This window comes from Erithacus rubecula (assembly GCF_903797595.1).
Source record: "Erithacus rubecula genome assembly, chromosome: 1".
Lineage (NCBI taxonomy): Eukaryota > Metazoa > Chordata > Aves > Passeriformes > Muscicapidae > Erithacus > Erithacus rubecula.
The window spans coordinates 109,189,477-109,213,408 of NC_136658.1; the positions used below are offsets into that span (position 1 = coordinate 109,189,477).

The window sequence follows — 23,932 nt, forward strand, 5'->3', positions numbered from 1 at the left end:
TTAGGTGTCTGAGGCTTGGATTAGCCTCTCTGTGTTTCTTATGAAGAAATCCCAAAATGACTGGCTACCTTCACTTAAGGTTAGCTAGAGAGTGCCTTCTTTCATGAGCCATTCTGTATGTCTAGTCCTGAAAGCAGGAATTAAATTAGTAATATTTTTAATGATAGGTCTAGTATTTCAGTAAAGTTTAGAACTATATAATTTAATTATGCTTGTCTTGCTGCTCTTGGTATAACCAGTTTAATACTAATGTCTCTGAATTAGATTGAGCTATGTGACACCTATTTGGAAATATAAAGCTCCATCCCTAAGGTCAGTGCCCTTCCCTGGGTGCTGTCCCCCATCCTTCTGCTGTCCCCACAAGCTCACACAGCCAGGACAAGGACACTGGCATGTCCCTCTTGCCACCCTGCAGCAGCCCCAAAAAGTTAAAGTTATCCCATATCATTTGACTTACCTTATTTCATTTTGATAAGTAGATCCTGAGAATAAAAGAAAAAAAAAAAAAAAAAAAAAGAAAAAAAAAAAAAAAAAAAGTGTTTAAAATGCAGGAAATTAATATTTAAAGCTTCTGTAATTTCTGTAAGAGAATGCCCAATTACCACAGGAGCATCTCTCCACCCTGTTTGCAAAATTGGGCAGCCCTGCAGAGCATCTTACATGGAAACTGGGATTAGGCACACAGCACTGAAAATATTCTTCAATCAAGAATCTTTAAATGTCTTTATAAGTGAATGTGCTCCCAAAAAACAAGACCCCCTGGGAGTTAATATGAAGGGCTAACACTGATTGGAATAAATTTATGAGAGAAATACAATGGTGAAATTAAGGAGGATCTTAAACAGGTCACAGTTAAGAGCAGGATCTGTCTGCTCAGTCTTCTGCTTACAGGTCACAAGTTAATTTATGTCTAATCAAAACCACTTTTTAATGTATATTTTCAATGCACAGACCAGCTGTGGGGGTTCACTCACCTCTCCTCTTCAGGCAGCAGCGCACAGCAACCACAATAACAACGATCAGGAGAACAACACCAAGAAATGAAAACACAACTGCAACTACAACAACCCACGTGCTGCTGTTGTCTTCACTGTAATCATTTTCTGTTAAATTAAATGGAGAAATATTGGACTATCAGAGACTCAAGACATCTTTTTCAGCATATTTATCTCTTCTGTGAGATGCTATTAAGTGCTTGGTGAATATTTAACAAGGAGTCTGTTTTTTCCAAATGACAGACTTTGTATTTGTGGATGGCACCCAAAAATTTAAAATATTCCTGAATTCAAATCCTTTATTGCAGTTGTAACTTCTCACACTGCTACTTCTCTTCTGAAAAACACAGCACACCTTCAAACTTAACTTTATTTTCTAATTGTGCTGGGCTTCCCAGAGTCCTTTGGAGACATTTGGAGAGAGGTGTTAGGATTCAGTTTAGGAGTCCATACTGCAGATATTGAGTGTCTTGCCTGGCTGCTCTTGTCAGTAGAGAGAAAACAAGTATTTGGGTTACAATTAATTTCATCAAATGTGTTTGTGCCCCTTTTAATAAGCTGAACTGCTTTGAAAAAAAATGTCCATTTCTCCCCACAAACCACAGTTGCAGGTGATTTGTACAGTCGGTAATCTCTAGCCTGGAAAAATTATTGTCTAATCAATTCTGTTTTGGGATTTCTCTCAATGATTTCAGCAGATGTTTGATTTTGGGATGTGCTTGGTGGGACACCTGTTCCCCACCTAAAGAGCTCCAAAGAGCAAAACCAGTGAAGAATACACAGTTATTGACCCATCTTCTCTGCAGCATCCTCATATTTAACTTATTCCTTCATCTTTGCTGTAATCTACAGGGTTAAATGAGGGGATTTAAGGATAATTCCATGATCTTGCTGAAATTGGTTGCTATAACCAAGCAGGAGTCCCATGTGCACAGAATTTTAAAAATATCTTGCATTTAGAATTATGGAATCATGGAATGATTTGGGTTGGAAGGAACCTCAAAGATGACTCAGTTCCACTCCCTGCCATGGCAGGGACACCTTCTGCTATCCTAGGTTGATCCAAGCCCTGGCCTTGGACACTTCCAGGGATGGGGAATATTTCTCAGGCAGTTGGATGTACACACAATATGCCAGTTCTGCTTGTCACATCATCCTGCCCCTTGCTTTGATATTCCAGAAGCACCTCCAGTTTGGCTTTCCCTTGGGAAGCAGCCCCAAAACACTTTTGGCAGTTGTTCAGAAACAATCTTCCAATCCAAATTACAGGTGTGAGACACATCCAGATTTGGCACAGTTCTGTCCCATGGGTTTATGATTGTCTTTTCCTCATTCAAGGTCCCAATTGACAGTTCCATGGCCCCACCTGGCTGAAAGCCTCTGGGAAAAGAACCACAGGAATGAGGGTGACTGGGAGCTGCTCAAGGTCAGGGCAATTCCCCTGATGTGGGAACCAGGTTTACCTGTGTAGATTTTCTATCTACAAATTTTCCTGGGTGCATGTTTGGGGTTTGGAGGCTTCAGACTGAAAAGACACAGTACCAGAGCCTCCTACAAAGCTTGAACCTCTGCCAGGAATCTCCAAAGTTCAGGTCATTATCATTAAGAAATTTGATTCAGTCTTCTCTAATCCTAATGCTCAATCAGCATGTTTGGAATTTCTTCTAGTAGGAAAAAAACCAAGCACTCAGAAACCTGAAAATTAGCAGTAAATCCTGTAGGCTGCCATCAGCTGATGATAAACTTGTTCATAGTATTTTTATCTGGAAGTACTGCAACAGAAATCTACATTTTAGTACATTTCGTTCTATAGACATGCCATGGGGATTTCAAGATGACTAAAATATGAATGATATCTATTTAGCTAGGGGGGAAAGCTTAACCCTAGTGAGAAGGGAGAAGCTAAACACACCTGCACCATCCCATTCCTGCAGGCTGGCTGCCACACCAGGGCACTCTCAGGGTCAGGTTATGTGCCAAGAGATTTATGGAGCTGAAGCCACAAGGACAGGACACAACACAAACAATCCCAGAGCTTCAGCATTTTTTGTCTCTGCAGTTCTGGAGGATGCAGAGAGACACTGGAGCTGGGTATGGATGCTCCAAGCAGGGCTGCAAGGGAGGGGCATGAAGGTATTAAATCCCTTTGAGTCCATTGGAAAAACCAAACCAAATTCCATGAAGTGTTTAGTGTGGACAGAGCTACTTCCCATTCCACAGGGCCCATCCTCTGCTGCCATCCCAACCTCTGGCTCCTCCCAAAGTTGTCCAAACTTTGACTTTGACAAAGTGTCTGCAGAAAAGGGGATTTTCCCAAGCTGGTGACCAGTGAGGAATGAGAGCCTGGAAAAACCTGCACGTGGCTTCTTGGACACTTTGGAGCTTTTCTGGCTGAGTTCAAAGCAAAGGATGTCCAGGCTCATGGGAGACTCCCTGTCCTCAACTTCTGCAGGTAAAAAGCTGCAGGAATTCAACACCAAAGCCAAAGACAGCTTGGAGCCAGCTAAGGAGCTCCACCATGGATCCCACTCCAAGTAAGAGCTCTGTGAATGCATCTCCTGGGATAACTCTGTAGGAGTTCCCAAATTTCAGACTCGGCCAAACACCACTGTAAGAAGAGTGAGTGACACAAAAATGCATCACTTTGGATGGAAAGACTGGCCCAGAGCTGCAGGAAGGGGGAACATTCCCTCACCAGGGCTGCTGGCTGGAGAGGGCTCAGAGTTTTGGTAATTCTTGTATTGCTTGAGAGAAATGAGGAGGAATTTGATTCCCCCAGCTTTCAAGTGAAGGGGAAAATTGATATTTCAGAAATTTGGGGAAGGATTTCTTAAATGTTTGAAGCTGGTTGTGTTCTTTCCCAACAGCCAGCTAAGGCTGAGTCTGTGTATGAAAAGTGGGACAATCTCTTAGATTTGAGTATGATATATACATTATACACCTTTCTGTGTCATAAATGCCATGCTTTTATGTCATTCTGATCATTTAAGGTCTTCAGAGTCTCCTGTCCTGTCAAATTTGGAGTGCCTGCTGCTGCTGTACAATGGTATTTCCAAATAGAAATGAATGGTGGTCCTATACAATCATTAATTATACACTAATAGTGCTTCATGACATCTGTTTTTCTCCTCTTCTGATTTGCAGGGAGTAGCTATGGAAACATCACAAATGAGTGGGCAGGGAAATTTATTAATTTCCTCAGGATAGCCCTATTTTGCTTAGTCAGTAATTAAGATCAATGTGACTACAAAATGCCACGTTAGGGATGGTGAAATGACCTTTTCCAACTGCTAATAATGATTCATACTGAAAACAAAGGGCACAGCCACTCAATCTTCCCAGTTGTTTATGTGTCAAAATGTCTGTACCAAGCCCCTCATTGATATCCTGGGAGGATGTTCTGTATGTGCCTCCCTCACCCATTGCAGAAGAAGAATCAGTTCATCAAGAGAAGCTGTCAGCATGATTACAACCTTAGCAAAAATATTTAGAGTTATCAAAGGCCTTGCTAACTGCTCTGGAGAGATTTGCACGACATCCAGGCTTGGATTAAAGCAACTTTGAATTTCCTTAAGTAAAAGCCAGTACAAAGCAGCCTAATGCACTGCCCCAAAAATTCCATATATGTTAGTACAAAATTTATTGTGAGTTGTTGCAGAAACTGGGAGGGGTTTTTTTTTCCAGATCAGGTGTAAAACTGGTATTGGATATGATGGAGATCAATTTCACATGAGGGTTTGGCTCTGTAGGAAATTAAGTTAATCTGGCAGGCGTGCTGTGATCAAGGATATTTAAGATCTCAATTCCTTGGGTGTTTTCTTGGTCAAGGAGCACAGGCTGGTTTTCCTAGCAGCAGAGGCAGATATTTGTCAGAGGCTTTGTCTTGCTCAGCCCTACCTTGGGCTTCATGGTTCATTAGACTGGTAAAAGCACATTTAACCCTACCTACACACCATGCTGTGACTCCTGCCTCCAAATTCCACATCCTAGAGGATTTCATTTGCAAACAAATGACTTTTTAAAAAAAAAAAAAAAAAAAAAAAAACCAGAACAGAACACACAGCTCTGAGTACAGGCGGGAAAAGCACAACAAACATCCACTTACCCGTGGCAGAGTTGTCAAAAATAAGAGTTACAGTCGCATTCTGAGGGCTGGGGAGTGCTTCTATGTCAGCTAAACAAGTCAAAACCTCCGTGTCCCTCGGAGTCAGGGTTAGGGTGCTCAGGGCATTGTGGAGCCCATGGGATCCTGGGCTTTGTAGGGTAACATAGCTCGATTTATCAACCAGAGAGTCATTTCTCATCCAGGCAATGTCTGGAGCCGGAGCCCATCCTAAGGCTTCACAAACAATCTCAATTGTCTGGTTCTCTTTTACTGTTAAGGTGCTATTTTTGATGAGTAAAGATCCATTAACTGTGGGAGGGAAAAGATGTTTTTGTTCCTTCAGAATGTTTTGCTGCATTGCTTTCCTGCTGGTAGTTTTAAATCTTATCTCACTACCCAGAAATAGCTATGGCTTGAGATATGAAGTGGAAAACAATTATTAATGCAGATATACCACTTGCATGATGGAAACATGCAGATATTTCAACTACACGGGCCCATTACCCAAAGTGTCTAAAGCACAAGTCTCAGCTTTCAGTACCTTTCCAATAAAAAGCAGGAAATTGCACTTTTTAGCCATCTTGACACATATCCAGCTGGAGGACAACATAATGAAATAACAGTGTTTCTCTCTAAGTTTTAAATATGCTCAGGTGACATAAGAAAAGGTTTAGAGCCCTTCCTTAACAACTGGATGGTGAGATCCTGCTTTCCTGGCTGCAGGCTGGTAAGGAATAAGAGATGGAAGAGGAAGAAAAACATGGGGAGTAATAACCTTTGTTATTGGCACTCTGCATGTGACTCTAAACCCACTCAGACAGTAAAATCAGGAAGAGGAGGGCAAGGAGGCAAAAGTGCTCCTTCCCAGGGATAACTTGAGCAATTCCTCAGATAAAGCAGCTTTTTTTCTGGTGGCTTTACACACCTTGCACAGAGAGAAAGGCAAAGTTGTTGTCGCTGGGCTGCTGGATGCTGCACTCCACCCTGCCAGAGTCACTCAGCTGGGTGTTGTGGATGATCAGCTCCGAGGTGAACTGGTCCCCAGTGGTGTAGTTTTGGGAGGTGAAGCGCTCTGTGGTTTCCAGAGAGCCCTGGGAGCTGGTGACAGTGAGCACAGGACTGCCCTTGGAGAGCCAGATGATGACTTTCCATCCTGCAGACACGGTGCAGTTGAACCGAGCCTCGGAGCCAGCCAGGACTGTGGCATTCTCAGGGCCCTTGGTGATGGAGTAACAACAGCCCAGGCCTGTGGGGGAACCAAGATCACTCCATAAACACACAGACACTGGAACTGGTTTGCTTTTTTTCTGCTGCCTTCACTCAGAGTCAGGACTGAATGCTCGAGAGATGGATTTCTCATTTGGACTTGGTTGTTTATTAAATCTTATCTAAAGTACATAGAGTTCTTCAGCACTTCTAGATATCAAGCCAAAAGTGAGAAAATGGAGATGAATCTAGCTAGTTGCAAGGTCTTTTAAAGGCCAACTATCCAATTAAGAGCTAATATCTATATTATTTATACTTTTGACCCAAACTCCTGTGACCCACAGTGCATTACCTTCTATACAACAAAAACTTCTGCCTGGAATCATGGATAAAAAGGAACAAGAAGGAAGAAAGAGAGAACACTCAAGAACCTCCATCTTGTCCCATACCTATTACTATATTCTAAAACCCCAAATTCTAAACCCTTCACCATGTGAAATCACACACTTCTATTTAACTACACACCAGTGCTCCAACTCCATCACTCAAATTTGGAAGCTTCTCCAAGGCCTCAAGTCAAAAGCAGAGTTCTCCAGGGTGTCAGTGCCAGACCAGGCTTCAGGATTCCAACAATACAGCACCATCAGAGGTGGTTGGATAGTGTAAAACATCTTAACCAGCTCAGAATGGAGGTGTGCAATCTAATCTTTCAGATCCTGCTTAGATTAGGTGATTTTCTTTAAAAATGCCTTTAATTATTTCATGTCTCCTTCTCCCACTCCAAAATCACCTGTTTGTCTGCAGGAATTCACTGACTACCATTTTGCTGACAGAAAAGCATTCCACTTTTAAATAGGAAAATACATGAGTTGCCTAGACTTTAAATAGTTAAAGGAGTGTGCAACCAGTCCATTTTCCACACCTTGGATTGTCACTGATTTTTTGCAGGCCCATCACTTATCCTTCAGTGTTCTTTCCCTATTCCTCAATCACCATCACAAACATTGTGATGTATTTCCTCTAAAGCCTTCCTCAGGCTCCCTGTTAACCAGAGGTGCTGCAACTCATTAGTTTTAACTCCTTGAAAGGTACTGTGAATTTTGGCTAATATTTTTCAGAGCTGAAAGTTCCTAACAAAGTGATTTTGTTTTCTTCTCCTCCTCCAAGACATCCCACTGCCAACCCCACCGATTGCACAGGGTCTCATCCAGGAATATTTTGAGTTTTGAGCATGGATATTTAGTTCCCTGCAGACCCACCAGTCCTGCCAGGGGGATCTGTGTCCCTGCTGAGGGAGCACCAGGACTGCCAGTGCTGCCCCAAAGGTTCCAGCTGAGCTCTGCAAGATGACAGCAATTAGACACTGTCTAATTAAAACCCTGAGCCCACAAATTTGGCCTGAGAATAATTGTTCAATTATGTTCCAGGAGAAAGGAAGTCTGAAATGGTCATCACTCCCTTGCTAAGAGCATTCAGGACAATGAAGTGATTTTTAATGGTTTCCTTCACACCAAGTTTTTTTAGATAGTTTATTCGTTTAGGGATTAGCTATAAATTATTGAGGAAAAACCATTTTTCTTGCATTCAGCAGCTGATGTGAGAGAAGGGCAGGCTGTGTTTTTCACACACAGGGGTGTTTGGTGGTTGTATAAATAGAAGCAGAGCCCCCTCTCAGTGACAGGACACAGGTCTGGAATCTCACTGCCCAGACCCTTCTGCACTTCCCAGCCCATTTTAACCACTGTATATCCAACCAGGGTGGTGCCAGGAATTGTTCTTTAATATAAATAGCTCCTCTCTTTCCTCCCACCCACTGCAAGATTTTACAGACTTCTTTGTTTTGCAGGATTGTGCAAACCTCTCTCTCCCTGGTTCTGTGTATGGCTGACTCTGAGCTCTGTCATGTTTACAAAAACCTTCACAAAAATTTTCCACCTTCCTGGGTTATGTTACCTCTGCCATGCACCTCACTCTGCAAAGTATATCTGTGTGTGAGCAACAAAACATTAAATGAAAAGCAAACTTTACCTACTCTGATAATTAATAAAGGCAGATAAGATTAAATAAATCACATTTCTGTTCAAATTAAAATTTACCCGCTCTGCCCCTCTTAATGCAAACTGTTCTCTGTGCACTTGGAATTTATTTCCATGCCTGTGCAAACACTGCACATTTTCAAGGAGCTGTGGTCTGCCATGGCTCTGAATAAATGATGCAACTTTCAGGACAATGCTTGGCTGTTAATAAATCTTTGAAATTTATCCCTAAACAGGAATAATCAATGATCATTTGCTCTAAAAATAATTGGCTATGTTGCTTTTGCTTTCTTCAGACATTCAGGGCAGTGTAGGCAGGTATGAGTTAATAATTTATCTATGAGAATTATTTTTTATCAGTCCATAGGTAAGGGAGGATAGACATCTTCCATGAACCATGTCTGCTGGAGCAATAAATGACCTTTCCCTGATTGCTGCAGGGCTGAGCAATGGGACATAACCTCTCCTCCATTGAGACCCCATTCCCAGCACAACCAATAAAGGAGTTTCATCAGCTTTTTCCACCTCCTGCCTGGATGGTTTGGGTGATTTTGCCTTTGTCCTTCTTTGTCTTCTTGCTTTTATTGTTTGTCCTGCACGTGGAGTCCTGAACCAACAGCAGGCTCCATTGTCCAGCCCGTGCACAAACACTGATAAAGTCACTGTGTGAGGTCACAAAGGACATTCCTGGCACAAATGGGACCCAAAGCAGCTTCCAGTGCCTTGAGCCAGTGCTGGGAGTCCTGCTGCTGGACCTTGCCTCATGCATGGGGGAGAAAAAAACTGCTGGTTTCATTTCAAAAATACCTTGCAGATGGTTGCTTTTAAACAAATTAAGACCTCGGGGTAGATTTTCATTGCACTTTGCAGGAATTACGTGTTCAGCTCTTAACAGCTGTTTTAGCATCTGCTTCCCCACACACCAGCAGGGAGACATCCCACCCAGGCAAACACCATCCTTGCAGCAGGGAAATGCTGGGCTGGCTCCCTCACCACCCCTTGGCTCCTGACAAACAGACCTGGGTGAGGAGACTTTCTCTGAGGCACATCATTAAATGTTTACAGAGCAGTCAGCAGGGGTGAAAATTTGCTTAAATTAAGTGCTTATGGTGTCCCAGCTGCTCAGTGGCTCCCAGCAGCACACAGAGCACAAACCTAAATATCCATGCTTGGACTCAGAGCATTCCTGGATGAGACCCTGGGCCACTGGTGGATTATGAGCTGGTGCTTCCCCTCCTCTGCCACACCAGCTCACTGTCACAACACTGCAGGCTGTGAAGAAATGGAAATGCATCTTGTGCAGGGTGATGTCTGCACTGAGGGAACCTCATATGCCAAAGAACCAACCCTGCCCTTTGCCAGCAATGTCTTTTCCTCCATGCTTGAATAAACCCCAAAGAGCCACTCATCCACACAGGAGTTTTCAACAACAGGGGCATTGAGACGTGGCTACCTTGTCCTCCTTGCCTCCTGTCCTTTGCTGGCTCTGTCCTTGCTCTTTTGTGAGTGACCTATTTGGATGCAGCGCAGGGAAGGGCAGGATGGGCTTATCCTTTTGCCATAATGATTCCCTTTTTTTTTATTATTTTTTCAGCTTCATTATCGTATTTCAAAATAATCTCCCCCTCTATACCCACATTGACCTTCCACAAACACTGCTTTTCATCCTTCAGTTTTTGTATCTAACATCTGTTTTCCTTCCTCCCCTCTCTGCTCTTTCTATATCTTCTTCCTTCCAGTCTCTTTGAAATTCCTCATCTCTTTTTTTTTTTCCTTCAATCTCCTGCTCACCCCACCTTGCCTTCCACCTCCCCTTCCTCAGCACTGTTAAATACACAACAATAAATCAACTAATTAATTAATTAACAGACAGCTCAAGTTTGTTTCAAAACCCAACAGCCCTGCAGCTGAGCTTTTTGAAAACCAAAGTAGGTTAGAGCTTGTCAAAGCCTGCAGCGAGGGACTGGCTTGTTCATTTATGTTAACAAGAATTTTTAAATGCTTACAGGATGTTTCTGTCAAGTAATACCAGACTCTTGATGCTCAGCAACATTTATTTCCTCCCACCTGCACAGAAACATCTCCACAGCCCCCAGGCATCTTCCTCTCTCCTCTCACTCACTGTTTGACAGCAGAACTTCCCAGTGCCCAAAAAGAGGAAATCCAGGGACTTCCTGAGCCAAAAATTGCTTCTGCACCTATGGGTCTACCCCTTATGATATTTGTTTCTAGGTTTTTTTCAGCCTATTTATAATTTGATATCCCCCACACCCAGTGGCTGTGAGATTTACTATTTAATTACAGGCTCTGAGAAAGGAACAGGCTTGGGTTAGCCTTGAATCTTCTGATACTTTTAGTGGTTGCCAGAGTTTTGGTTATGAGAAAATGTGAATAATCATTTCACCATTCACTTCCAAATAATTAATTAATAATTTTTTAGTATTTCTTATTTCTCACAAGCAGGAAAAAGATATCCCAGGGTAGTGAAGCCTGCTCATTTTTCCCTCCTAGACAAGAGGAGCTCTGGATGCCCCATCCTGGAAGTGCTCAGGCTGCATTGAGGAACCTGGTCTAGTGAAAGGTGTCTCTGCCCATGGCAGGGAGGCTGGAACTGGAAGATTTTTAAGGTCCTTTCCAACCCAAACCCTCCTATGATTCTTTGACTCTCTGCCTTTGAACAGCTCCATCACACTTTGCAGCTTTCTCAAACCTAACCTGCCCTGTTAGTAAAAGAAGAGTTAACAAAACAGCCACTATCAGAGATGAAACCTTCCTGTGGATTTATATCATCCCAGGGTTCATTTTATCTGCCTTGCTGGAGACATCAGATGGTGAAATTTCCTCTCTTTTTCAGCAATTTGCTCTCTTCCCAAGACATTCTTTTCCCCACTAGGCATTGCATTTAAGAGATGCTTTGCATTGAATGCCTTGTCTTTGTTACTCATCTGGCATCACGACATTTTCTGGCAAATCTTCCTGGTCTCTTTTTGGATTTGGCTGCCCTAAGTAATTCTGCACTGCTTGCAAAGTCTGCCACCTCACAGTTCCCTCCTCTTCACCAGGTTGTTGAAGAGCTTGTTGAATACCACACATCCCTGTGCAGCTCAGAAAACTCACTGTTTATTCCTGCTTTGTGTTTCCTTCCACTATTAATCCATGACAATTCCTTTCCCCTCATCCCACTCCAGATCATTCCTGTCTGTTAAAACTCCAGCTAGACTATGATTAAGAAATCAGCCTTGTCTCCATTACCCAACTAGTGACTTAATACTCCCTTTGCTACCAAAGCACTTTTAATCTGAATTTGCTTTGAGACTCAGGCATGTGAAGTGTGGATTGGTGGTAAACCAGCAACGTGATAATTTGCATTTACTTCTGGAAATAAAATACAGCTGCTGATATTGAGTTTTCTACAGATGCACCTTCAAGAGCAGTCCCAAACAGGAGGAAAAGAAAAACAAGGAGAGGGAGAAACTGACAGAGGGCATCCTTCCCATCTCCTCCCCACCCCACACACTGCTCAGTCCTACTGAAGCACACTTTAAATCATCAGATCATTCAGGCTTGGAATGCAGACATGACCCTTTCAGACAGTTCAAACAATCCCACTCTGACTGACTGCCCAGTCTGAGCTCACCAGCAAAGGCCATTCCCACCACTCTCACATGAGTTCCCAATTCTGCCCATCATCTCAGGTGTCCTACCTGGCAGCCAGGCACTCAGGATGAGGGGAAGTAAAATGGATTTCTGGAAGCTCTCCATTGGAGCATTCTCTCCTGGTCCCTGAGGCAGGAAGCCACCAGTGGTCACTGCATGCTTGAGCAGAGGCTGAAGGACAGAACTTGTGGGGAAACTCAGGAATGACTTGGGTCCTGTGACTGTGTGTGACCTGTATCACCAACAAGGGGAAAGATTAAATGAGGGAGGGCTTGGAAGCAGAGCAGAACCTTTCCTCAAGTAACTGTTTCAAAAGGCACAGAGGAACATTTTTCAGCAGAAAACCTCATCCTGCAGATCTCCCATTCCTCAGTCCCTCCTGGCTGTCACAATTCTGCTTCAGCACTAACAGGGCAGGGCAGCTCTGCTGCATCATTAAATGACTTGTGAGCAACTGGGAAAAGTAATTCTCTGAGCTGCTGCACTTGTGAGGATGAGAAACACCAAATCTCCTCCCAGCTCCCCAGACTGAGCCCTCAGAAAGGCTGATAGTGCAAAAAGGGTGCCCAGGGTTATTCCTCAGAGCCTGAGAGTGCCCACAATGAACTTTACAATAAACCACCAGCACCTCTCCACTGTGGTCAGAAATAACACACAGAGCCTGGGTGTGAGACACCACCTTCCTTCCTTCCTAACTTCTGCTTTTTCAGTGTTTGTGATTCACTTGTGAGATATTATCCTCCTCCCCCTCAAAATATGTGGGAGAGGCTTTGACTGCTCTTGGCTTACAAATTCCTCATCTAGGTGGCTGAAGCTTGCCTTTGTGAAAAGCCAAGCCAGAGGATATGGCTTTGTGGCCACACCAAAATTCTTGTCAGGAACGTGTTTCTGACTGCAGGGGTGCTCTTTGTGGCAGCACTGTGCAGTGCAGAAAAATGAAATGTCACCACAGGGACAGCCTGGGTTTCCTGCTCAGCACCAGGAGGTACCAGAGCTCTGTTCCCTGCCCGGATTCTGGCAGGCTCACCTGGCATTTTCACCCACATTTTCCTGTTTTTCAAGCTTTCAGTTTACCTTGGGGACCTACAGGACAGCCCTGTCAGCTTATCAACATTCCCAGCCAAACCTGTGGGCTGAGTTCTTCACCTGCTGCTTTGGGTTTTCCTAGTTTTGAAAGGTTTTTGGGTATTTTAACCTCCACGTTTTATGTGTGGAGGAGTCCCCAGCAGGCAGGTGGGGAGGGATTTCTCCTTGCTCTGTCACTGTGACAGCTCCTGGCACACACACAGAGCAGTCAGCACTGTGAGCTGGTGTCACCTGTCACACAAAGTGAAACAGCCCGAGTAAATCACCAGGAAGCAAATCCAAAACACTGGGCTGGGTCCTGTCCCAGGAAGCTGTGACACCAAGCAGGATTTCCAGCTGCCTTCAGACCCCCCCCTAAATGCAGCTGCACCAAAACATTCTGAGCTGGGCAAAGTTTTACATGGTGAAGAATAAACTGGCAAGAATATCGTGCAAAATCCAGGATAAAAAACAGTAAACAGCCTGGGGTGAAGCAGAGCAAGACAGGAAAGGGAGGGATCTATACTCTTGCGTTTTACTTTGCTTCAAAATGGACTTTTAAAGGGCTGGGAAATATTATCCGATCCCCAGATGAAACAGGATATTTTGGCTGATGATGAATTAAATTCCTGGGGGGGGGTTTTCGGCTGCTTTTCCCCTCTGCTGAGGTTGCCAGTGCTGCTCCCTCCCTCACCCACGGCACAGGTGGGGATTATAACAATAATACCACCCTGGAGGAACAGACCCAGAGAGGGGCTCGATGCTTGGGGCACCCCACAACAGCCACAACAACAGAATAGAGATAAAACCACAAAACACCCAGCAGGGAAAGGGTTGAATTCTCTCCTCCCCGTGTTCTGGGAGGCAGGTGAAGGGGATTACCTGGCTCACATGCCGGTGCTGAGCTGTCCCCACGCTCTGCCCGCCCAGGTGATCCCGGCGGGGATCGCTCACCTGCCGTGCCGGGAAAGGTCCCTGCGGGATCGGGGACACTGTCCCGGGCTGTGGCTCGGCACAGGCCGTGCCTGGCACTGTGACACGCAGGGATGGCCCCTCCTGCCCCCGCCCTGTCAATGTTTAACCGGCCCGGGGGAGGTGACACGGCCGGTGACACAGCGAGCGAGCTGCAGCGGGGCGGCCGGGCATGGGTATGGGCATCATCTTCATCTTCATCCTCATCCTCGGCGGAGGAGAGGGCTCCGTGCGGACAGGTGGGCAGCCACCAGGTGAGTGCCACGGTGCCAATTCCTGTGTTACATTCACACAGGTGAGTGCCGTGGTGCCTGGAACGGGTGTCCCCTGTTATACTGACACAGGTGAGTGCCACAGTGCCAGTTCCCCCTGTTACAGTGACACAGGTGAGTTTGTGGTACCTGGCACTGATGTCCCCTGTTACAGTGACACAGGTGAGTGCCATGGTGCCAATTCCCCCTGTTACAGTGACACAGGTGAGTTTGAGGTACCTGGCACTGATGTCCCCTGTTACAGTGACACAGGTGAGTGCCACAGTGCCAGTTCCCCCTGTTACAGTGACACAGGTGAGTTTGTGGTACCTGGCACTGATGTCCCCTGTTACAGTGACACAGGTGAGTGCCATGGTGCCAATTCCCCCTGTTACAGTGACACAGGTGAGTTTGAGGTACCTGGCACTGATGTCCCCTGTTACAGTGACACAGGTGCCATGGTGCCAATTCCCCCTGTTACAGTCACACAGGTGAGTGAGTGTGGTGATACCTGGAACGTGTGTCCCCGGTTATACTGACACAGGTGAGTGCCATGGTGCCAGTTCTCCCCATTACAGTGACACAGGTGAGTGAGTGTGGTGGTACCTGGAATGGGTATTCCCTGATACAATAGCACAGGTGGGTGAACAGTGCCTGGCACTGATTGCCCTGTTACCATGGCACAGTTGAGTGTGATGGTGCCAATTCCCCCTGTTACAGTGACACAAGTGAGTGAACAGTGCCTGAAACTGATGTCCCCTGTTATACTGATACAGGTGAGTGTGATGGTACCTGGCACTGATGTCCCCTGTTACAGTGACACAGGTGTGTGCAGTGGTGCCAATTTCCTGTCACAATGACACAGGGGAGTGCAGTGGTACCAATTTCCCCTGTTACAGTGACACAGGTGAGTGGACAGTGCCTGGCACTGATTGCCCTGTTACACTGACACAGGTGAGTGCCATGGTGCCAATTCCCCCCCCCTGTTACAATGGCACAGGTGAGCGTGGTGGTGCCTGGCACTGATTTCCCCTGTTACAGTGGCACAGGTGAGTGTGATAATTCCAATTTCCCCTCTTACAATGGCACAGGTGAGCATGGTGGTGCCTGGCACTGATGTCCCCTGTTATAATGACATTGATGTGTGCAGTGGTGCCAATTTCCCCATTATATAACATTTCCCCTGTGATAATGGCACAGGTGAGTGCAGTGATGCCAGTTCCCCTGTTACAATGACACAGGTGAATGCCACATCCCGTATTTCATTAACAGCCTCCATGGAGTGTTTTCCAGTATTTAATCACCTTTTCTCTGAAGAAATTCCTGCTGGTGCCCCAGGAGACTGAGGGGGTTGTGTGTGCTCCCTGCTGCCTCCTGAGATGTTCTTACAGTCTTTTTCTTCCTCCAGGAACTGCATCCTGCACTTTATGCCACTGTTGGTCAGTGAGTTGAACTGATGTGACATGTCAGGAGATTTTTATGATGAGTCCATCTGCCAGGAAGCTTAAATTGAAAAAGAGGGATGTAAAACTTCCCTGAACTGTATTTCCTACTAAGCACAGTAATAGTAGCAAATAGAAGTTAATGCCACAGTGACTTGAAATGGAAAGGTTTGGTTCAGCAAAGGGAAATGAATCATTCAGTTTGGGGAATCGTGAGAAATTGCTGAAAATAAATTTTTAAACCTTTGCTTTATTAGGAAAAAAATAGTCCTGACTTGTTAAAAGAAATAGCCATGAAAGCTGCAGGAAGAGGGGTTTTTTTATTGACCAGTTATAATTTTTTGTTACAACTTCCTTGATTTTACAAACACCTTCTTTTTGAAAATCTAAAACCTCACACTCTTGTTCCACTGACTTGAATAACAATATTCTTGAAATGCCTTCCATGCAGGTGTGTCTGAATAAATCTAGAGCAAGAAAAGGGATAAATAACATCTAATGAGCACATTCCATCTCTGGTTGCCCAAGCAGGAGAAGTGCAGAAGGTTAAAATTAATTTTTAGCTTGAATTAATCAAGATAACACTCCATAAAAACGCTTTGAAAAGGATAATTGCTGCTTTTAAAACTTGTACAAAGCTATCATTTGGCACTGCTGAGAAGAGATTGGCTCTGTCATCTCTCTAATTGCTCTTCAGGTTGGTTTAAGCTGCTCTGAGGTTCATGTTCATCCTCCCAGTGTAGAAAGAACAAAATCAACTGTGTTAGAAAAGACCAGCATGTGCATTGACATTTTATTAATTATTAATTATGCCCTTATCAGCTCCTTCCTTCCTTTGGCTTTCCTAATGAGTGCTGGGATGAGGAAAACCCTGGGTTGGGATGGAGTGGGATAAGCTGTGGGGAAGTGTCTGAGTCCCCAGAGTGCATGCACAAGGTCACCCATGATGTTCAAAAGACCTGATTTAGATGGAAAAGCATCTTGGTCACCTTGTGAATCACCAGGCACAGTCCTACCTCCCACTCCCCTTCCCCTAGACACTTCTTTCCAATTTTTCCTTTTTCTTCTGTTGGTGAGTAGGAGGATTTTCTCCCTTTTTTTTTTTTTTTTTTTTTTTTTTTTTCCCCACTCCCCAACCCTTCCAAACCCATTTCTGGATGGTGTGTACACTGTGAACTCCTCAGCTACCCCCCACATTTTTTGTTCTGGGGTGTGTGAGGCTGGAACATATGTCTGCACAGCTTGCTGTGCAATCCCACACAGGGAGCTCTGAGGATTCCTGGGATTCACTCACTGAAACCTTCTGTCCCTGCCATTGGGGCCACCAGTGCAATTTCTGTCTCCCCTGCAGGAGGATGGGACAAATTGTCATGATGGGAATGGCTTCAAGTAGAGAGAGAGCTGGTTTGGATGGGATATTTGGGAAAAAATCATCCCTGGGAGGGTGGGGAGGTCCTGGAACAGAATTCCCAGAGCTGCTGTGGCTGCCCCTGGATCCCTGGAATGTTCAGTTCCAGGTTGGACACTGGGGCTGGAGCAATGGGACAGTGGGAGGTGTCCCTGCCATGGATGTGGCACTGGATGATTTTTAGGTCCCTTCCAGCCCAAACCATTCAATGCTTCAATAGAAAATAAACAGTATTTAAACACCTTCACCTGTAAAATCAGCAGGCCCTACAGTTCCAGGCTGTATTTTGGCTTGTTTAGCTGAGTCAAAGAAAACATGACCAGTGTGAGCACTAAAGCAGCAGAGAAGAGCCATGTACTGATTAAACTGATTAGAGATCAGTGCCAGAAACAGGAATAACATTCTTCATTTCTTCATGGAAATGGGCTTGAAAGGAGGTTTGGCCATTACAAGGATTTAGAGAAATGGCTCCCTATCAAAGAAATAAATGTTCTTTTCTCACTAGAAGAGCAAGGGAATTGAAACCCCTAGAAAAGACAAAGGCAGGAGAAGAGCTGCCCAAATTACTGAATTATCTGTCTCTGTCTTGCTGCCTACAGGATGCTGCTCTCCAGTAACAAATCAGGCCAAATAGATGCTAAACCAAAACTTTTCTGCCTCTGCCTCTGTTTTTTTTTTTTTTTTCCTTTCTTTCTATGCTCTTCCTGCTTTCCTCTACTGTTCTCCAATATATTTGGTGCTCTGCAAGGTGTTTCTCATTCAAAACAGAATTTATTAGTGTTAGCTGTAGGTGTCTAAGTGAGACACACAGATCCCTCTCTGTCTTTAACTGCTTTTTAAAATATTTTAATTAGTCTGTTAGTGTAATCACCTTTTTCCTTAATCAGAACTTAGAGGAAAAGCTCTGAAAATAACAGAGCTGGGCCATTTCTTCTTTGTGTTACCTGTGCAAACATTGAGATGCATTTTCCCCTGTTGTCTCCCTTATTTTTACTCCAGAGGAGAGTGCAGGACTGGGCTGGATGGGACTTTCTGGTTTAGACAGCAAAAGTAGCTGAGACCAATCCCACCAGATTCCCTCTGTTCTGAGGAAATCCTGCTTTATCTCTTTCCAGGGAAGTCAGGTAATCTTTGCCTTGATGTAAAGATTCATGAAATTATGTTACTATGAACCTTGTAACAACAATTTAACTAATCTGATTTTTTTCTTTAATTTCTTTCTTTTCTGTCTTTTTTTTTTGTCTGTTTGTTTGTTTTCCCTTGCTGATTATAATAAAACCACAGCTCTGTGCAGAATTGCTGTGGGCCCTTAATGAGGAAAGGCTTTGGACATAATTTTCTTCTAGACTTTCTCACCCAGGAGGCCACAGGATTAAACACTTTTATTTTTTTTTTTTTTAATATCCTCACAGTTTTTATTTGGCCTGAATAAATCTGCACAACTGGAATGTTGTTCTCCAGTCCTTTCCTGCCTGCACTGAACCACATTCCCCTTTGCCAGGTGCATTTCTCCTCCCCAGCTCTGAAACCAGTGAGTTGTAGCTGGAAAAATGAAAATGTCATCATTCAGGGCAGGTAGATGAAGGCATTCACCATGGAATTAGAAAGTTTATCACAAAAAGACAGAAGATGCAGCTTTGGTGCTGTCAGTGTAAATCTGAGAAGGAAATTTTTTAGTGCAGCAGTTCCCCTGGCAACATTTTCTTTAGCTTTAGAAATGCTTTATCTCTGGTTCAAACAGCTTTAATTGCTCTGGTTATCCTTCAGTTTATTCTAAAGAACTTTTCAATATGTGATAATGTGCCAAGAAAAGGGAAACATCATTCTCTACACTCACAATCATGACTGCAGTTTTCATCATTGCTTAAGGTGATGCTTTTTAGACTCTTACCTGAGGACTTACATGGAAAACCAGATCCTTCAAGGACTTCAGGCAAAATGAAAACCTGTCCAGAGATTTTTAAAACAGGAGCTCAGCTCTCTCTAGTGGGTGCAGCTCTGGGCACACCAGAGGAGCAGCTTTGTCAGAGGAATGCAGACACAGACCTGTGCCCAGGGCTCCAAACCCCACAGCACTTCCAGAAACTCCCCCTGGGACCATGCAATTAAACCCTTTCCACACAGCATCCCACAGAATTGCTGGGACTGGAGGGACCTCTGGAGTTCACCTTGCCCAGCACCCCCAAGCTTTTTTTATTTTCATGATGATTTTGAAAGGGCTGCCAGTTATGAGAAACATTCAGACTCACACCTCTGAAAATAGAATTTTAATGGATGTTGTGAGCCACAGGCATGATCAGAGTGGCAGTGCTGTGATGAGAGAGCAGACTGATATGGGGAGAGCTGGTTCCCTTTTGCATTTTCATGAAATTTTCATGAATTGCATCCCTGTGAGTGACACCCTGCTGCTCCCTTTGGCCATTCAGTTTACATCACCAGGTAGAAATGGCGGGGGGGATTTTTTGGAAATCAGTGTCTCCTCTGCACTGTGTTTGTGGTACCAGATCTGTGACTGAAATCTGCTTTTTTTTTCACTAAGACACTGTAAGGCTCTGGCAGAGATGGTTTCAGATATTCAGCTTCTCTTCATGTGGCAGAATCACTGCTGTATTTTGGCTTTCTCCTGTGAAGGAACAGTGAATTTTATTGTGATACTCAGGCTGAGAGAGCTGGGGCTGTTCAGACCAGAGAAATTCCAGGGAGATCTTATTGCACTTTTTCATTATCTGAAGGGGCTACAAGAGAGCTGGAGAGGGAATTTTTACAAGGCCTTGTACTGATAGGACCAAGGGCAATGGCTTTTAGCTGAAGAAGGGTCAGATTAGACCAGATATGAGAGAGAAATTTTTTACAATGAGCATGAGGAAGACCTCAACAGGCTGTCCAGAGAGGTGGTGGATTCCCAGTCCTTGGAAAACTGCAAGGCCAGGCTGGACAGGGCTCTGACTGAGTTAAAAATCTCTTGGCAGAGGGGGTTGGACTGACCTTTAAAGGTCCTTTCAGCCCAACCACTCTGATTTCATGATTCTGTTTGGTCATTTCTTTTGAAATGCTTCTACACAAAACTTGATTTTTGAGATTGCCTAAAAGCTGAAGGAACTGGTGAGTACTTAAAAGATCTCCAGAATACAGAAAACATTGACATTTTAAAGGATGCAGCTTCCAGCTCTTTTCCTCTTCCATATCCCACATGTTGGAACCCTGGTCACTGAGAATTTGAGGCTCCAGGCAGCACCTTCCCCATCAGCAGAGCTGCTGAGGGTGGTGTGGAAACCTGCAGGGATCCCCCAGGATGAGGGGCTGGCATCCCCAAAATGGGCTGAGCTGCTCCACGCCCTCCTCACCCTGCCAGGACCCAGAGCATCACTCCCACCCTGCTCCCAGCTCAGCTCTCCCTGCTCTTTAATTCCCCCCTTGGGCCTTTATGAGCAGCAACATGTGTAAAAGCTGCAGGTCCCTTTGTGTACTCGAGTCAAACATTTACTTACAACTGCTGTTTCAGCAGTAATAATTAAATTAAACATGAAGGGATTGGAGCTGCCTGGGAGATCTGTGAGCTGGAGGTGTAAATCACACCACATCACTAATTTATGGCATTCCCTGCCTCCAGCTGTACAGGGGAGTTTGTGGAGTGCAGTTGTGTGATTGGAAATGGAACTGGGATTCCTGAGGAGCAGGAAGGTGATTGCAGGTCTCTGTCCCTGCAGCCAAAGTCATAAATTAAAGGAGGTCAGGTTAGGTGAGAAGCTGAGCACAAGGAATGTTGTGTACTGGGTTCACTTGGAGACATTCTGAGAAGGGGATTGCATTTCTTTCTTTTTCCCTGCAAAAATAATGCATTTTTGAATATGTGAAACATTCTTTCTCAACCATTGAAATCATCCAATTACATTTTCTGGTGAAAATGTACTTAAGTGAACTCTTTAGAAGAACAGCCTCAAATCTACTGTATTACCAGGAAAATTTGGAAAATGTCTCTATTTGCTCAGCCAGAACATGACCAAATTCCAGTCTGCTTTTTCTGCTTTTTTCACATCTCCTATGTGCAGCATATGTCTAAGTCCTGTGGCAATATTTGTAGAATATATTGCTGTCATGAACTAATGAATTAAAGTCCAGCTGTAAAAAAAAAAAAAAAAAAAAAAAAAAAAAAAATCCCAAGCAAAACACATCAGAAATGTAAGCAAGATAAAATAAAATATAAAAGCAGTAAGGGAGAACTCCTTTTCTTTATAGTTTTTAGGTCATAACTGCCTGTGTTTAAAAAGCCAAGTGACAGTTATTTCACATTTTTCTTTAAGTGATAAGAGAATAGCCCTGTATTCCAGGTCCCAGAAGGACCCTGACAGCCACCCACACAGTGGGGCAGAAATAATTTCAGCTTGGCTCTTGTTCTTCCCAAAGGTATCACCTGTGGTTAAATTTATCTTTTTTTTTTTTTTTTTTCAATTCCCTCCCTAAGTTATTTTTGAGAGGGGGAGAAAATTCAAGAGTTTTAAATTCAGATTTAACAAGACAGAGTGCTGGGTCCTGCCTTTGGATTACAACAACCTCTGCCCCTGCTGCCAAAGCTCAGCCATGAAAACCCAATAAAAGACTCCAGAATCTCCAATTACTTTGAGATTTGATGTTTAATATCTGAACCCCAACACTGAGTGAATCCCTAGAAGCAGGGACCTGATTTAGTGGGCAAGAGGAAACAAGGACAGGTATATTTATTGCTCCTCTCTGTTTTACTGCTCTGTATAAAGATTAATGAGCTCTGGATTTGGGGACAGTTTTCCTGGCCTGATTCATGCTAAAGAGGAGCTGGAGGGGATGCTGAGACCCCCCTGCCTGGGTGAGCACAACACCCCCTGATCTGGGTCATGGATTTGATCTCCTAAAAAAAAGGGGGGTTGAGAGTGGGAATATCAACTAGAGAAATGCTTATAGGGAGAGCAAGTTGTACTTCAGCAGATTTTTTTTTTATATTCTTTTGGTAGAATCACAGAATCATTGAGGTTGGAAGAGACCTTCAGAATCATCCAGTCTCACTAACAACTCAGAACTATAAAAAATCACCCCTGAACCTCTCAACCTGGAGAAAAGGAGGCTCAGGGGGACCTTGACCTGACAGGAGGGGCAGGGAGAGGGTCAATCCCTTCCTGAGGGAACAGGGGATGGGATGAAATGGTGCCAGGTTGAGCCAGGGCAGGTTTAGATTGGATATTAGGGAAAATTCCTTCCCAGAAAAGTGCTCAAAGCCTGGCCCAGCTGCCCAGATGTGGCACTTGGGGACATGGGGAAGTGCTGGGCTCAGCAGTGCTGGGTTAAAGGTTGGGCTGGATACCCTTGAATGGCATTTCCAGCCTAAATGATTCTGCAATTCCACTGATTTTAACCAGCCCCCTAACACAACTACACCCCAAAACATCGATAAATTCACAGCCAGAAACACAAGAAACACACAAAACTGTGGTAGCAAAATTCTTTACTAATAAAATACCAAACATAGAGCTGTTGGCTCAACACTCTGGTGTTCTATGCAAATAATACAAACAGTGGCACGAGTTTTAAATGGGGATTGCATTGTCACCCACACAGATCCTGAGGAGCAGCTCCTGTCACACCCAGAGTCCTTTTTGTCCCCTTCCTCCCTGAAATAAGGCAAAACTTCCCCTGCAGAAACCCACCCTGTGTTTCCAGAAGTGCCTGGGAGGGCTGTAGCTCCTCAATTACTCTGAGTCAGAGGAGCTGTGAGAGCAAATCCTCCCTGCACAGGTTTGAAAATCCCAATTTGGACTGAGAATGTGTTTGTTGACTAATTTGGGTTGTGAAAAAAAAATAAAATAAATTAATTTTTCTGCATCCAAAAAATCATCTTGGAAGAAATAGAATGTGCTGAAATGCAGTCACCTCTAAGACTCTGCCAGCTCTGCTGATTTCTGTACTCCTCCCTGCTTAGAAATAGTGGAGTAACTTTTAGATGACCTTTTCAAAGCCATTTCTTAAAAAAACCAAAATTTAATGAACTTCTAACCCCAAATGCATAAAAAACATTGGGGTAGTGCTCTACTTCTGCAGAAAAACTGCCCCCAAATTACCTGAATTCTTTTATCAGCCTATACAAAATCTAAAAAATAAGTATATGTACACTGCAGTGCTGTGTTTACAGCTCTGCTTATATTTCTGCTTGTTTTGTGATGGTAATTCATGGGAAAATGCATCTAATTTTTCAAAACACTAATACTGTACACTTATACTGTTTAGATTGTTTCAAAATCCATGATCTGAGGCCTCAGCTGCAAAAGCTAATTTAATTGAGCTGATACAAATAAACTCACTAGCACAGTGCTTTTGTTTAAACAAATGGATTTGCCTTCCATGCAATCATCTGCTTTTTCTTAAATCACCTTTTCCAGCAGGGTAACTTTATGTTTTAAGTAATTAATTATTCAATTAATATATTCTTATTCAGAGCAGCCTAGGGAGGAGGAGAGGGGTTTAGTCTGGAGAAAAGGAGGCTCAGGGGGATTTAATGAAATCCAGAACTCCCTGACAGGAGGGTGAGGTGGGGATTGGTCTCTTCTCTCAATAAAAAGCAACAGGACAAGGAGAAAATGGCTTCAGGTCGCACCAGGGGAGATTTAGATTGCATTTATCAAAAATTTCTTCCCAGAAAGGGTGGTCAAGCACAGGAAGGGGCTGCCCAAGGCAGGGGTGGCTGTGAGTGTTTAAAACATGCAGATGTTGTTCTTAGGGACACCTTTTGGGGTTAAGGGCTGGAGGCTGAAAACTTGCAGTTCTTTTCCA

The 23,932-nt window shown here is 44.1% G+C and overlaps 1 protein-coding gene across 2 annotated transcripts in view; it reads right to left on the reverse strand.

The window, feature by feature from the left end:
- IGSF5 (immunoglobulin superfamily member 5) overlaps positions 1 to 14,117 on the reverse strand; it is a 29,226-nt gene extending 15,109 nt beyond the window's left edge. The window contains exons 1-6 of one of the 2 annotated variants that reach the window (XM_079312790.1): positions 13,947 to 14,117; positions 12,047 to 12,231; positions 6,026 to 6,346; positions 5,101 to 5,409; positions 975 to 1,103; positions 458 to 482 (exon numbers count right to left, since the gene is read on the reverse strand). In XM_079312790.1, coding sequence (XP_079168916.1) covers positions 458 to 482; positions 975 to 1,103; positions 5,101 to 5,409; positions 6,026 to 6,346; positions 12,047 to 12,104 — 842 coding nt within the window. In that variant the 5' untranslated portion in view covers positions 12,105 to 12,231; positions 13,947 to 14,117. Of the gene's footprint in view, positions 1 to 457; positions 483 to 974; positions 1,104 to 5,100; positions 5,410 to 6,025; positions 6,347 to 12,046; positions 12,261 to 13,946 lie in introns of those variants that run through there. The other variant, XM_079312789.1, reaches the window with a different exon arrangement.
- Positions 14,118 to 23,932: the final 9,815 nt, after the last annotated feature.